This window comes from Thalassophryne amazonica, chromosome 5, assembly GCF_902500255.1.
Source record: "Thalassophryne amazonica chromosome 5, fThaAma1.1, whole genome shotgun sequence".
In the NCBI taxonomy this organism is placed as follows: Eukaryota; Metazoa; Chordata; class Actinopteri; order Batrachoidiformes; family Batrachoididae; genus Thalassophryne; species Thalassophryne amazonica.
Genome location: NC_047107.1, coordinates 59,686,277 through 59,699,360, shown reverse-complemented (window position 1 = coordinate 59,699,360; position 13,084 = coordinate 59,686,277). Strand labels below are relative to the sequence as shown.

At 46.8% G+C, this 13,084-nt stretch overlaps 1 protein-coding gene across 1 annotated transcript in view; it reads right to left on the bottom strand.

Annotated features, from left to right (window-relative positions):
• Positions 1-13,084, bottom strand: part of vps13a (vacuolar protein sorting 13 homolog A) — a 178,007-nt gene that overhangs the window by 127,572 nt on the left and 37,351 nt on the right. The window contains 4 exon segments of the mRNA XM_034170409.1: positions 464-523; positions 629-708; positions 900-1,056; positions 12,770-12,939. Of these exon segments, the coding sequence (XP_034026300.1) occupies positions 464-523; positions 629-708; positions 900-1,056; positions 12,770-12,939 (467 nt within the window).

Here is a 13,084-nt window from a genome sequence, read left to right as displayed (position 1 = left end):
GAGAGCCTCATCTGTAAAATATCAGAAGCCACCCGAATCAGCCTAGCAATCTCAGGCTCTAGCTTACCCCCGACTCATGAACAAGTCTAAGAAATACTTAAAACTCCTCCACCTAGTGCAGTAACTCTCCCTTGATCCAGAGGAGGTAAGCCATCCTTTTCTGACAGAGGACCACGGCCTCAGAGTTGGGGGTGCAGATTCTTATCCCAATCACTTCACACAATCTCAAACCCAGTCAGTGTGCATCGGACGTCACTGCTTGATGAAGCTAACAGAACCACATCATCCACAAAAATCAGAGATGCAGTTCTGAGGTCACTGAGCTGGACACTATTTTTTATTTATTTTATAATGTGACATTTTGTATTTATGTTTGAAGTGGTTAGACAAATTAATTCCAGTTATCATATTCAACAACAAGAATAATCGTTCCAATTCTGACGAGTCAAAAACAGTTGCTCACCTTTATGAGCTGCTCTGTGTTTTTGTGTTGAGACTTGAACTCAGGACCATTCTTGTCAGCCTATTGAAGATATATAGTTTGCACTTAGTCATTTTCAAATAACTGAATTACTTGAATACTGTATCCACACAGCATCTATTTTTCAGTTTATGTAACTGCAAATACTTTAATATACTCCAGGGTGAGCAGATCATCCTCTGTGTTGTCCAGGGTGGTGATCAACTGAACTGCCTTCTCTTCTGAATCTATGTAAGAAAAAAGTAAATCATAAAAATGTAGTACAAGTGAGATTCATCATTCATCTGATGTTAATACAAACATGCTTATTAACAACTGGTGAAGTGTCTCATCAGGAAATTGGAGCCAGTGTCTAAAATTTGATGAAAGTTTCCTAAATTGAGAACAGCAGTTTCACTGACATGTACCCAGTACCCACCCATATATTCAGGGCACTTGAGGCAGATCTCTCGAAGAAATGTGTAAGATGTCATGTCAAAGGTACGTAGTTTCAGCTCAGTACCGAGACCCTCTATCTCTAAGTGAAGCACGATGACCTCCTGATCACCAGACAAACGACACAACTGCACAGACAACTGGATACACAAAGATGAGAAAACAGAAGTATTAGTAAAAGGAAACAATGAGAAAAGTAATTTAACTAGGAATAGAAATAATGATGGCACAAGAAGAAGAAAAAATATACCCCTTTAAACAAACATGGTGTATGTATAACGTGTCGGCAGAGGTCCTGAAAGACTTATGACATGTTGCCTGCTTTAATGGCTCCAGGGTGTGTCATGTATTAAAATCCATTTGGGGGTATTATCCAACATGGATATGGACATATTGTTTAGAATAGAAATTTGTGCATAATGGCAGACAGTACACAAAACTCATAATTCACATGTTAAGTGTACATAAACTCATGAGGAAAATGCCTTTCAAAACCATATCCATTGTTTCAAATTACTCTATCCAGAGCTGGATCGCATGATATGCTCACTACTCAGTGATAGAACACATTAACCTGTTTTGTCCCACTAGCAACAACTGTTGCCAAAGTATAACACTGTCATTTCCTACTATCAATAAAAATCACAAAAGGTAATAATGCAACTTTTTCCACAACTCCAAAAAAAATCTGGGCATAAACGGGTTAATGCTTCATTCTCTTATCACAGCCAACATCAGTAAAGTGTAGTAAAGTGTCTGTCTTTTATACCAATTACAGTAAGGTTCTGAACTGCACTTAGTCTGACCCATCACCTAGGACCTGTTTGCCTTGGGAGACCCTACAGGGAGCACAAAGCCCCCGACAACATAGCTCCTAGGATCATCCGGGTACGCAAACTCCCCCACCACATAAGGTGGCAGCTAGAGGGGGGCAATTCAGTTCAGAACCTCCATGACCAGTAAAAAAAAAATCAAGGACCGAGACGTCGCCCGGTATGGTGGAGCCGGGGTCCCACCCTGGAGCCAGGCCTGGGATTGGGGCTCGCGAGAGAGAGCCTGGTGGTCGGGCCTTAGCCCATGGGGCCCGGCCGGACTCAGCCCGAAAGAGCGATGTGGGCCCGCCCTCCTGTGGGTTCACCACCTGCAGAGGGGGCCATGGGGGTCGGGTGCAGAGAGGATTGGGTGGTGGTCGAGGGTGGGTGGCCTGGTGGCCCGGTCCATGCTCACAGCCCCTGGCTGTTGGGACGTGGAATGTCACCTCGCTAGGGGGGAAGGAGCCTGAGCTTGTGTGGGAGGTTGAGAGATACCGACTAGAGATAGTCGGGCTCACCTCCACGCACAGCTTGGGCTCTGGTACCCAACTCCTGGAGAGGGGCTGGATGCGTCATTTTTCTGGCGCTGCCCATGGGGAGAGGCGGAGAGCTGTGGTCGCATCGCTTATTGCTCCCCAGCTCAGTCGCCATGTGTTGGAGTTCACTCCGGTGAACGAGAGGGTCGCGTCCCTTACACCTTCGGGTCAGGGACAGGTCTCTCACCGTTGTCTCGGCCTACGGGCCGAGCAGCAGTGCAGAGTACCCGACCTTCCTGGAGTCCCTGGGAGGGGTCCTAGATAGCGCTCCGACTGGGGACTCCATTGTTCTCCTGGGGGATTTCAACGCCCACGTGGGCGGCGACAGTGAGACCTGGAGGGGGGTGATCGGGAAGCACGGCCTCCCCGATCTGAACCCGAGTGGTGTTCAGTTGTTGGACTTCTGTGGTAAGTCACAGTTTGTCCATCACAAACACCATGTTCGAGCACAAGGGTGTCCATAAGTGCACGTGGCACCAGGACACCCTGAGCCGGAGGTCGATGATCGACTTTGTAGTCGTATCATCTGACCTTCGGCCACGTGTCTCGGACACTCGAGTGAAGAGAGGGGCAGAGCTGTCGACCGATCACCACCTGGTGGTGAGTTGGATTCGCTGGGAGGGGAGGAAGCCGGTCAGACCTGGCAGGCCCAAACGTATCGTGAGGGTCTGCTGGGAACGACTGGTGGAAGGCTCTGTCAGCGAGGTCTTCAACTCCCACCTCCGGGAGAGCTTCTCCCAGATCCCGGGTGAGGTTGGAGACATGGAGTCCGAGTGGACCATGTTCTCCACCTCAACTGTCGATGCGGCCGCTCGTAGCTGTGGTCACAAGGTCTCTGGTGCCTGTCGCGGCGGCAATCCCCGAACCCGGTGGTGGACACCGGAAGTAAGGGATGCCGTCAAGCTGAAGAAGGAGTCCTACTTATCTTTGTTGGTAGGTGGGACCCCAGAGGCAGCTGACAGGTACCGGCAGGCCAAGCGTGCCGCAGCCCGTGCGGTCGCAGAGGCAAAAACTCAGGTCTGGGAGGAGTTCGGGGAGGCTATGGAGGAGGACTATCGGTCGGCCTCAAAGAGATTCTGGCAAATCGTCTGACGCCTCAGGAGGCGGAAGCAGCTCTCCACCAGCACTGTTTACGGTGCGGGTGGGGAGCTGTTGACCCTGACTGGGGATGTTGTCGGGCGGTGGAAGGAGTACTTTGAGGATCTCCTCAATCCCATCGTCACGTCTTCCAAAGAGGAAGCAGAGACTGGGGACTCAGAGGCGGACCCATTCATTAGCCAGGCCAAAGTCACCAAGGCGGTTAGAAAGCTCCTCGGTGGCAAGGCTCCTGGGGTGGATGAAATCCATCCTGAGTACCTTAAGTCTCTGGATGTTGTGGGACTATCTTGGCTGACACGCCTCTGCAACATCGCGTGGCGATCTGGGACAGTGCCTCTGGATTGGCAGACCAGGGTGGTGGTCCCTCTGTTTAAAAAGGGGGACCGGAGGGTGTGTTCCAACTATAGAGGAATCACACTCCTCAGCCTCCCCGGTAAGGTCTATTCCAGAGTACTGGAGAGGAGATTTCGACCGATGGTCGAACCTCGGATTCAGGAGGAGCAGTGTGGTTTTCGTCCTGGTCGCGGCACACTGGACCAGCTCTACATGCTCCATCGGGTGCTCGAGGGTTCATGGGAGTTCGCCCAACCAGTCCACATGTGCTTTGTGTATCTGGAGAAGGCGTTCGACCGTGTCAATCAGGGCACCCTGTGGGGAGTGCTCCAGGAGTATGGGGTCCTTTGCTAAGGGCTATCCGGTCCCTGTACGACTGCAGCAGGAGCTTGGTTCGCATTGCCGGTAGTAAGTCAAACCTGTTTCCAGTGCACGTTGGCCTCCGCCAGGGCTGCCCTTTGCCACCGGTTCTGTTCATTATCTTTATGGACAAAATTTCTAGGCGCAGCCAGGGTGTAGACGGGGTCTGGTTTGGGAACCACAGAATCTCGTCTCTGCTGTTTGCGGATGATGTGGTTCTGCTGGCTTTGCCAAATCAGGACCTTTAGCGTGCACTGGGGCAGTTTGCAGCTAAGTGTGAAGCATCCGGGATGAAAATCAGCACCTCCAAATCCGAGGCCATGGTTCTCGACCGGAAAAAGGTGCTTTGGCCTCTTCAGGTCGGTGGAGTGTCCTTGCCTCAAGTGGAGGAGTTTAAGTATCTCGGGGTCTTGTTCACGAGTGAGGGACGGATGGAGCGTGATATCGATAGACGGATCGGTGCAGCATCTGCAGTGATGCGGTCGCTGTATCGGACCGTCGTGGTGAAGAGAGAGCCGAGTAGGGGGGCAAAGCTCTCGATTTACCGATCGATCTATGTTCCGATCCTCACCCATGGTCATGAGATTTGGCTCATGACCAAAAGAACGAGATCGCGAGTACAAGCGGCTGAGATGAGTTTCCTCCGCAGGGTGGCTGGGCGCTCCCTTAGAGATAAGGTGAAGAGCTCGGTCACTCGGGAGGAGCTCGGAGTCGAGCCGCTGCTCCTCCACGTCGAAAGGAGTCAGTTGAGTTGGCTCGGGCATCTTTTCCGGATGCCCCCTGGACGCCTCGCTGGAGAGGTGTTCTGGGCACGTCCCATTGGGACCAACAAAGTCACACCATTGGATGTGACCTGGGTGACTTCACTGGTTGTCTTTATATACCAGATGCACCAAGCGCTCGCTTCTTTTATACATTCTCGCATTCTTAGAGGTTGAGAACGCATTTAGCTGTGATTGCCACTCTCGCTTGTAGCCTCGCAACCCACCTTCGGTTGGAGCAACGTGCACTGCACACGTCCTCCAGAGGCTGCGAGACACGGCTTCACTGTTTTTTGTCTTCTTTGACTGACGCCTGTCGTGAGTACACCTTCCTAAATGCCGGGTGCGCGCCTTTGCCGCTGCCCTGCTGGGTATTTTTCTCTGTGCACATTAGCTGTGTTGTTTCGATGAAAGCTGGCTATTTGTTTAGTTGTGTCACTAACCCCGTTAACTACGTTGTAGTGTGTGTATCAGAACCAGTATAGTGTACTGTGTTGGGCTTGCCGTGAGTGTTTTCCACTCCTTGAAGTACTTCGTCTGCACTGCCGCCATTTGCTAAGTTTAACAGCTCCGCTAGCAGCTAGTGTTGTCATCGTTGCTCTAAGTGACTTAGCATTTGGGCTGTGAGTTTTTCGGCTGTGTGCATCGTGTTATTATTGTGGCTGTGAGTGTTTCACGCTCTGGGCCTTGTATTAGCTTTTACACTGAGTGTTTCACGCTCAGTGCCTCGTGCCGAGTCTGCGGTTGGAGTGCTTCACGCTCCGTGCCTCTGCCGAGTCTGCGGCTGTGAGTGCTTCACGCTCCGTGCCTCGTGTTACTATTTACACTGTGTGTGATTCACGCTTTGTCTTTCCATTTGTAACCATCCAGGCTTGCATTAGCCATCTGCACGCAGTCCACAATGTTGACAGGGCCTTCGTTGCATGGCTGTAGTACCTGTTTGGCTCACTTGAGCCCAGATGATGGACATATGTTTAGCCCCTCGTGTCTTGGGATCGGACACCTGAGGGAAGCCCTGACTGGCGATGCCTGCCTTAATTGTGCCAGCATGCCACTGGCAGAGAGATCTGTTAGACTTGCGGCATGGGAAAGTGGAATATCTAGTGCGACTTTGGCCTCCAGCTCCAGGAAGGAACCAAAGCACCATAAACGCCCACATGCAGGAGCCCCTTCTGCTAAGAAGGTTACTCATGACCATGCTTTGGCTGAAAAGGTCGAAACGTTGACTTCTGAGTTTGCTCAGATTAAGTCCTTGCTTCTGAATCTACAGCCTAGGGATGCAGTGACAGTTCCTGTTGTCCCTAATAAGGCTGATCAGACCAGTGTAGTTACTCAGCAGGAGGAAGATGTCGTGTCTATTGCTGCGACTGATTCCTTGTACATGACAAGTGATATAAACTGTGTGGAAGATGAGGATGAGAGGGGTCTTTCTCCAAGCCATTCATTAGTGGGCTCTCACACCTCTGAGACAGAGTCCCTGCCGCAAATCGGACCTGGACTATCCTTTGTCAAGCAAGCTGTTCAGTTGGCTTTATCCAGGCTTGGGGTCGACAATCCCCCTGCGGAAACCACCGCTTCAAGTGCCTTTTTCAAAATCACTCAGAAGCCTGAGTTCAACATTCCAGTTTCACAACCATATATCGAGGAGCTCCACCGATGTTGGGCAGACCCCAAATCATTGACCCATCTATCGCAGGACTGCAGAGCCCTTAGCTCTATGTGTAATTCGGCACAGTATGGTCTGAACCGTATGCCCACCGTTGACAGCATTATTGCAAACCTGGTTGTGGCTCCAGCTGATGCTGCTCGGCCAGATGCCCGCTGCCCACGTCCTCAGTGTAGGGTCACTGATGACCTCACCAAAAGCTGCTCGCATCGGTCGCCTAGGCAACTCACTGTCCCATTTAGCCCTTGCCCTCTCAAAGTCTTTGAGGGAGGCAGAGGTTGATGATGCCTCACTCCAAACCTTTGCTTATATGTCCAGAGAGCTTGGCAGACTGATGTCAACCCTTACCATCACTAGACGTCAGGTGTGGCTTGCACAGTCCCCCCTGTCCGGATCCTGCAGAGGCACACTCCGTTCGCTGCCGGTTCTTCCAGGCCAAATATTTGGACCTGCAGCCCAACAAACTTTGGAGCGTGCTGTTGAGGCTAGTAAATCTCGGCAACAGTTTGTTGACCTACACCGGTCTTCCAGACCTCAGCCAGTCAGACGTGCTACAGCAGCACTTCATAATAAAAATATGAATGCAAAATCCAAAGTCATAACAAAGGAATCTATTGTGAAGGTCAAAGCATCACTGTTCGATGTGACTGAGTCCAACTTCATAGAACTGGAAAGACTAGCTAAAATCTATTCTTTTCTTTATACACACACACACACCTCAGATATAGGTCTGGGAGTGGGCCGCGGGGTCCAGTGGGGCCGGGGTGTACGGCCCACTCCCTGCACCGTGCCTCTCCCTTCCGCCATCTGCTTGGGGTTAGGCTTCACGTGACACACAATTTGAATGCACTTCACTAGCTCAATACTCGTACGCACATTATATTGGGTTTTACAGTTCATACAGGCTAGCAGTCAGGTGTTGGTGATGGGTTTGCAGGGCAGTCTGTGTGCAGCAGTGCGCTGCATCCTCCCACAACAGCTACCATCCGCCGCTCCTGCTCTGCCATTTTAATACCTACACTTTATTTCTACACATTTTTTTTTTTTTAAAAGCTTTATGCCAAGAGTGAGCTCACAATTGACTCACTATCTTCAACAGGATCTAGAGTGAGAATATCGGGATATAGTTTGGATTAGATAAGTGTGGCCGAATGGTGGCAGAGAGGGAAGGTAATCCAGTCTGAAAGGCTGGAGTTGCCAGAAGGCCGGATAGTGAATATACAAATACCTGGGAATCCCACAAACCAATGGGAACCATGATTAAGATGCAAGAAGGTCAGCCACAACCAAATACCTCCAGAAGGTAAGACAGGTGCAGAGAAGCCAGCTCAATTGGAGGAATAACATCTGAGCCATCAATACATACGCACTACTAGTCATCAGATACCCATCTGGGATAATAAAGTGGCCACAGGAGGAAACAGATGGCACTTATGTCAAGACACAAAAACTCCTCATAATGCACAGAAGTTTCCACCCAAAGCCCAGCACCATAAGGCTTTATGAGCAATAGGAGGGACTTCAAGGATTAGTGACGAGTATCCATGAATACATTAGAAAGATAGCCCCTGAGATCAGATGCTACAAGAATGACAGCTGAAGATAGACGGTGATAAGGAGCAGGAAAAGGAGATATCATGGATGACCAAGTCCCTCCATGGGATGTACTACTGACAGATAGAGGAAGTGGTTGACATCAAGAAAATCTACCAGTGGCTCGAATAGCCTGGCCTAAAGGATATCACAAAGACTCTGATCATGGCAGCACAAGAACAAGTCTAAAGTATAAGACCCATAGAGGCAGGAGTTTACCACAGCCGACAGGACCCAAGTTGCAGGCTGTGCAAATGTGCCCCAGAGACAGTCCAGCACATAGTAGCAGAATGCAAGCTGGGGGAGCGTACACAGAGTCACAGCCAAGCGTTGGGAATCATGTACGGGAACATGTGTGTCACATACAGATTAGAAGTCCCAAAGTCCACCAAAGGTGGTTGAGAACGACAGGGCTGATGTCCTGTGGGTCTTCAAATTCCAGACAGACAAGCAGCTGTTGGCCTACCAACCAGACATAGTGGTGGTTGACAAGGGAAAGAAGATCGCAGTTCAGTTTCAGTTTATTGCCATTTGCAGTAGAAAAACCACATTGGAATTGAAAAAAAAATTGCGAGCAGATCTCAGTGCGCATCAAACACACAAACACAAACAATTCAATTCAACATGTACAGCATAATTAAAACCCCCAAGCCACATAAAAATCTTAAAAGAAGGTATTCAAAGTCAATAAATAGTAGTCTAAAATATCAAAAACTTAAGTGCCCGTGCAGATTCAAAGTGCTTTACTATAGTGCATTGTTTAAATTTTTCACAGCCTGTGGGAAAAAACTCCTGCTATGGCAGGATGTTGTGCTTTTAATGGCACAATACCTTCTGCCAGAGGGAAGCAGGTCAAAAAAGTCACTGGCCGGATGATGAGATGGGTCGTTAATGATCGATAATCCCCGAGAAAAAAGCCTTTTTTTTTATAAATGTCCTCCAGATCAGGCAGCTCCACACCTGGAATCCTGCTGGCTGAGCGGACAACCCTGTGCAGTGCTCGACAAGCTCACAAGTTTTTGAGGTATTCAATTTCAAGTTGTTTTGTTCACTCCACAAAACTATTTTTTCCACCTCTGATCTATAATGAGAGTCATCATTGGCATGAATGAGACCGATTATAGTTGTGTCATCTGCATACTTAATAATCAGATTGTTGGGATTAGAAGCAACACAGTCATATGTGTACAAGGTATACAGCAATGGACTTAGTATACATCCTTGTGGAGAGCCAGTGTTTACAATAAGTTCATCAGAGACACAGTGATTAACCTTAACCCTTTGAGGCCTGCCAGACAAAAAGTTCAAAATCCATTTGCACATGGCATCACAAAGGCCAAGATTTTTCAGTTTTACAATGAGTCTTGCTGGAACCAAGGAACTGAACGCTGAACTATAGTCCCTAAAGAGCATTCTTGCATGAGACTGCTTTTTGTCCAAATGCTTGTATACAGAGTTCAGGGCAAAGGCAATGGCGTACTCCACACTCCTGTTTTGTCTATAAGCAAACTGAAGTGGGTCAACGGCCACCGGAATCTGATCTTTAATATAGTTCAACACCAAGCGCTCAAAACACTTCATTAAAACTGAAGTTAGAGCCACTGGTCGGTATTCATTAAGACAAGACACTGGTGACTTCTTTGGCACTGGGATAATGGTTGACCTTTTGAAGGCAAGTGGAACAGTGCAGCGCCTCAGTGACAAGTTGAATAAATCCGTTAGAGCTGGGGCAAGTTGTTCTGAGCAGAGTTTAGGGACGCGAGGGGGGATTCCAACCGGCCCACTGGCCTTCCTCACATTTGTCCTTTTGAGGGACCTTTGGACGTCCTCCTGATGAAGAACAAGATAGTTCTCATCTGTGAATTCTGGAAACGAAAATGTCTCCCTGTTCCCAGTTTCAAAGCGGCAATAAAACTGGTTCAACACATTAGGTAGCGAGAGTTCAAAGTCAGTAATGGTCTCTCTCCTGGGTTTAGATGAGGTGACCTTGTTTTAGACCCTCCCACATACATTTTGGGTCATTCTCTTTAAAAAAAAGTTTCAATTTTATGTCCATAAGAGCATTTAGCTACCTTTATAGAGTGCTCCACTGCATATCGAGCCCGCTTATATGCAGCAGCGTCACCCGAATTAAAAGCCACTGAGCGCTCTTTCAATTTCATTTTAACATCCAAATTAAACCATGGATTTTGACTAGGGTGATGCTTAACTACTTTCTTTGGCACACAGCAGTCAATACAAAATTGAATATATCCAGTTAAAGCAACACAATATTCATCTAAATTCTCTGACTTAAAAACAGTCCAATCCGTGGCATCAAAACAGCCTTGGAGTTTCATTTCACTGTCCTCATTCCAGCACTGCACGATACGCGTTTGTGGCTTAATCTGTTTGCTCCTCTGCATGTATGTAGGAAGAAGAAAAATAGAGGAGTGATCGAATTTACCAAAAGCCGGTCTTAAACTAGACCTGAAACCGGACTTCACATTACTACAGCAGTGGTCTAAATACGTGCGCCTCTGGTCGGTTGCTTTACGTGCTGGTAGTAGTTGGGACGCACAGACTTCAAGTTACATCTGTTAAAGTCTCTTGCTACTATTATCACAGCATCAGGATGAGTACAAAGTACCTGATAGAAGGCCAATTGAACGTATGGTGGCCAAATTTCGGGAAACTGGAAGTGTAGCAAATGCTAATAAAGGTCACAGCGGTCGACCTCCTTCAGCCAGAACTCAAACAACATGAGACTTTGCGGGAAACAGCTTGAGGAATCCCCTAGGAAATCAACACGCCGTCTCTCACAAGAAGTTGGCATTTCGAGGTCATCAGTTTTGAGGATCCGCCATGATGACCTTAAGCTCTTTCCTTACAAAATTCAAATCTTGCAAAGGCAAAGTGATCGCAATAAAGCAAGCACATACCAGCTGACATGATTGGATGAGTCATCAAACATTTCAACGTTCGTGTTGCTGCAGTTATTCGTCAGAGAGGACATGGATAGAACATATTATGAACTATTAAGGACAGACCACCAAAAATGTTTCAATTTCTATCAGATTTGAAGGACACAATCTCCCATCATTCTGCTAATGTTTGGTGAAAGAATTTTCAAAATATCTCATCTGAGAAAAAATGAGATCAAAAAGAAAATAGGGCGGTTTTTCTTGGACCACCCTCTGTGTGTGTATATATATATATATGCAACAATTTCCATTTTTCATGAGCTGAACTCAAAGATCTAAAACATGTTCTGTATACACAAAAGACCTATTTCTCTCAAATATTGTCCACAAATCTGTCTAAATCTGTGTTAGTGAGCACTTCTTTGCCGAGATAATCCATCCCACCTCACAGGTGAGGCATATCAAGATACTGATTAGACAGCATGATTATTGCACAGGTGTGTTTTAGGCTGGCCACAATAAAGTTGAATTGCCACTGTTTCTGAGAACTGCTTCACATCTGTCTTGCATGGAGACGACCAACTTCTGGCAGATTTTCCAGCCCAGGACGAGTGGACTACATTCCAAAATTCCTCTGCATTTCTTGGCTTTGCCTCACAAACAGAATTTTTGATGTGACCACACAGGTTTTCATTGGATTAAGGTCCCGGGATTGGGCTGGCCACTCCATAATGCTAATCTTGTTGGTATGGAACCAAGATGCTGTTCGCTTGCTGGTGTGTGCTGGGGTCACTGTCTTGCTGAATTTATGTGCATTTATTTCTATCTATACATTTAAGATGTTAATTTATTCAATTTGACAGTCATATTTCAATCAATACATGTGTCAATCTGTGTGTAATAAAAAAAGGATTGCTTCAGGTACAGTTTAGATAGAGTACAGTTTGAAAAGTATCAGTTTAACCAAAGTATTAAAACAACCCAAACTATATTTAACCAGTTGTTTATACATCACTGCATTCTGTGTATGTCTATTCTCAGAGTGACAGATGAAGAATGTTGTTTTAAAGGAGGGCCAATTGTAGTGGGGAACACGAAGGCACTGGATGATTGTTTGTCAATGAGAAATGGTTTACGTCTCATGAGTCAAGTAGGAGGGCCCCTAAGCAGACTTGCTTGAAGCCCCAGAAATGTTAGGACCTGCTGTGCCTGTATGTATTTCACTCCTTTATGTGGAGGTGCATCAGGAGAGGCATCCAGTATGGCATGTAGATTCATCTACAATTTGCTGTGGTGAGCCTGAATGAAAATGCTGAATGCTGAAGGAACCTAATATATTTACAGAATAAAATATGACAAAGATTGGGCTACACAAACAGAGAAGTCGCTTTTGGATATGTCAGCACCACATTGTGTACAATTTCTTTAATCCTTTCTGTTATTGTGTCACTTCATTTTTTTTTTGGCATAAAAAGTAGGACACAGTCCGTGGAGTGTCTGTTGCCATTCACCAGGTGCAATCTTTGAGAAAAAATACTGTCCGAGACTTTTCATTGCAAAATGATTTTTAAATTCTTAAATCATGGCATTCAAATAAATACAGTAGGTGCAGCATTTATTGTAATGCAAATGCATACTGTAGTTGTTCAACATGTCAAAGGTAATTTTTTTTTCAAAGTTTCTGTACAGAAAGTGCCAATAAAATTTTAGAATGGCTTAAAAAGGAAATAATTTGAATACTGAAGTTTGCTATCAAATTTAGTTTGGCTCAACAACATAACTATTGCATACCTCACTGATTTCAAACATCAAAATGAAGTCAGTCATATTCTTCTGAGAGTCTTCTAGGGGTTTCTTTTTGAGAGATGCTGAGTAGCACAGCGGCATGGGATCATCCGGGAAAAATGATCGATCACTGATAGGTGAGCTTGGAGCATCGTAGAACAAATCTTCCTCTGACCCTGATGAGAAGCAGATAAACATTCACGGTGATCCATGATTTCCATGAACACACACTTCACTTTCCTGATGTGTATTTGTATGGCAGGATGTGAAGTGCATGATACAAAGGTTGCAGACTATAGTATGTGTGAAATTCACATCTGT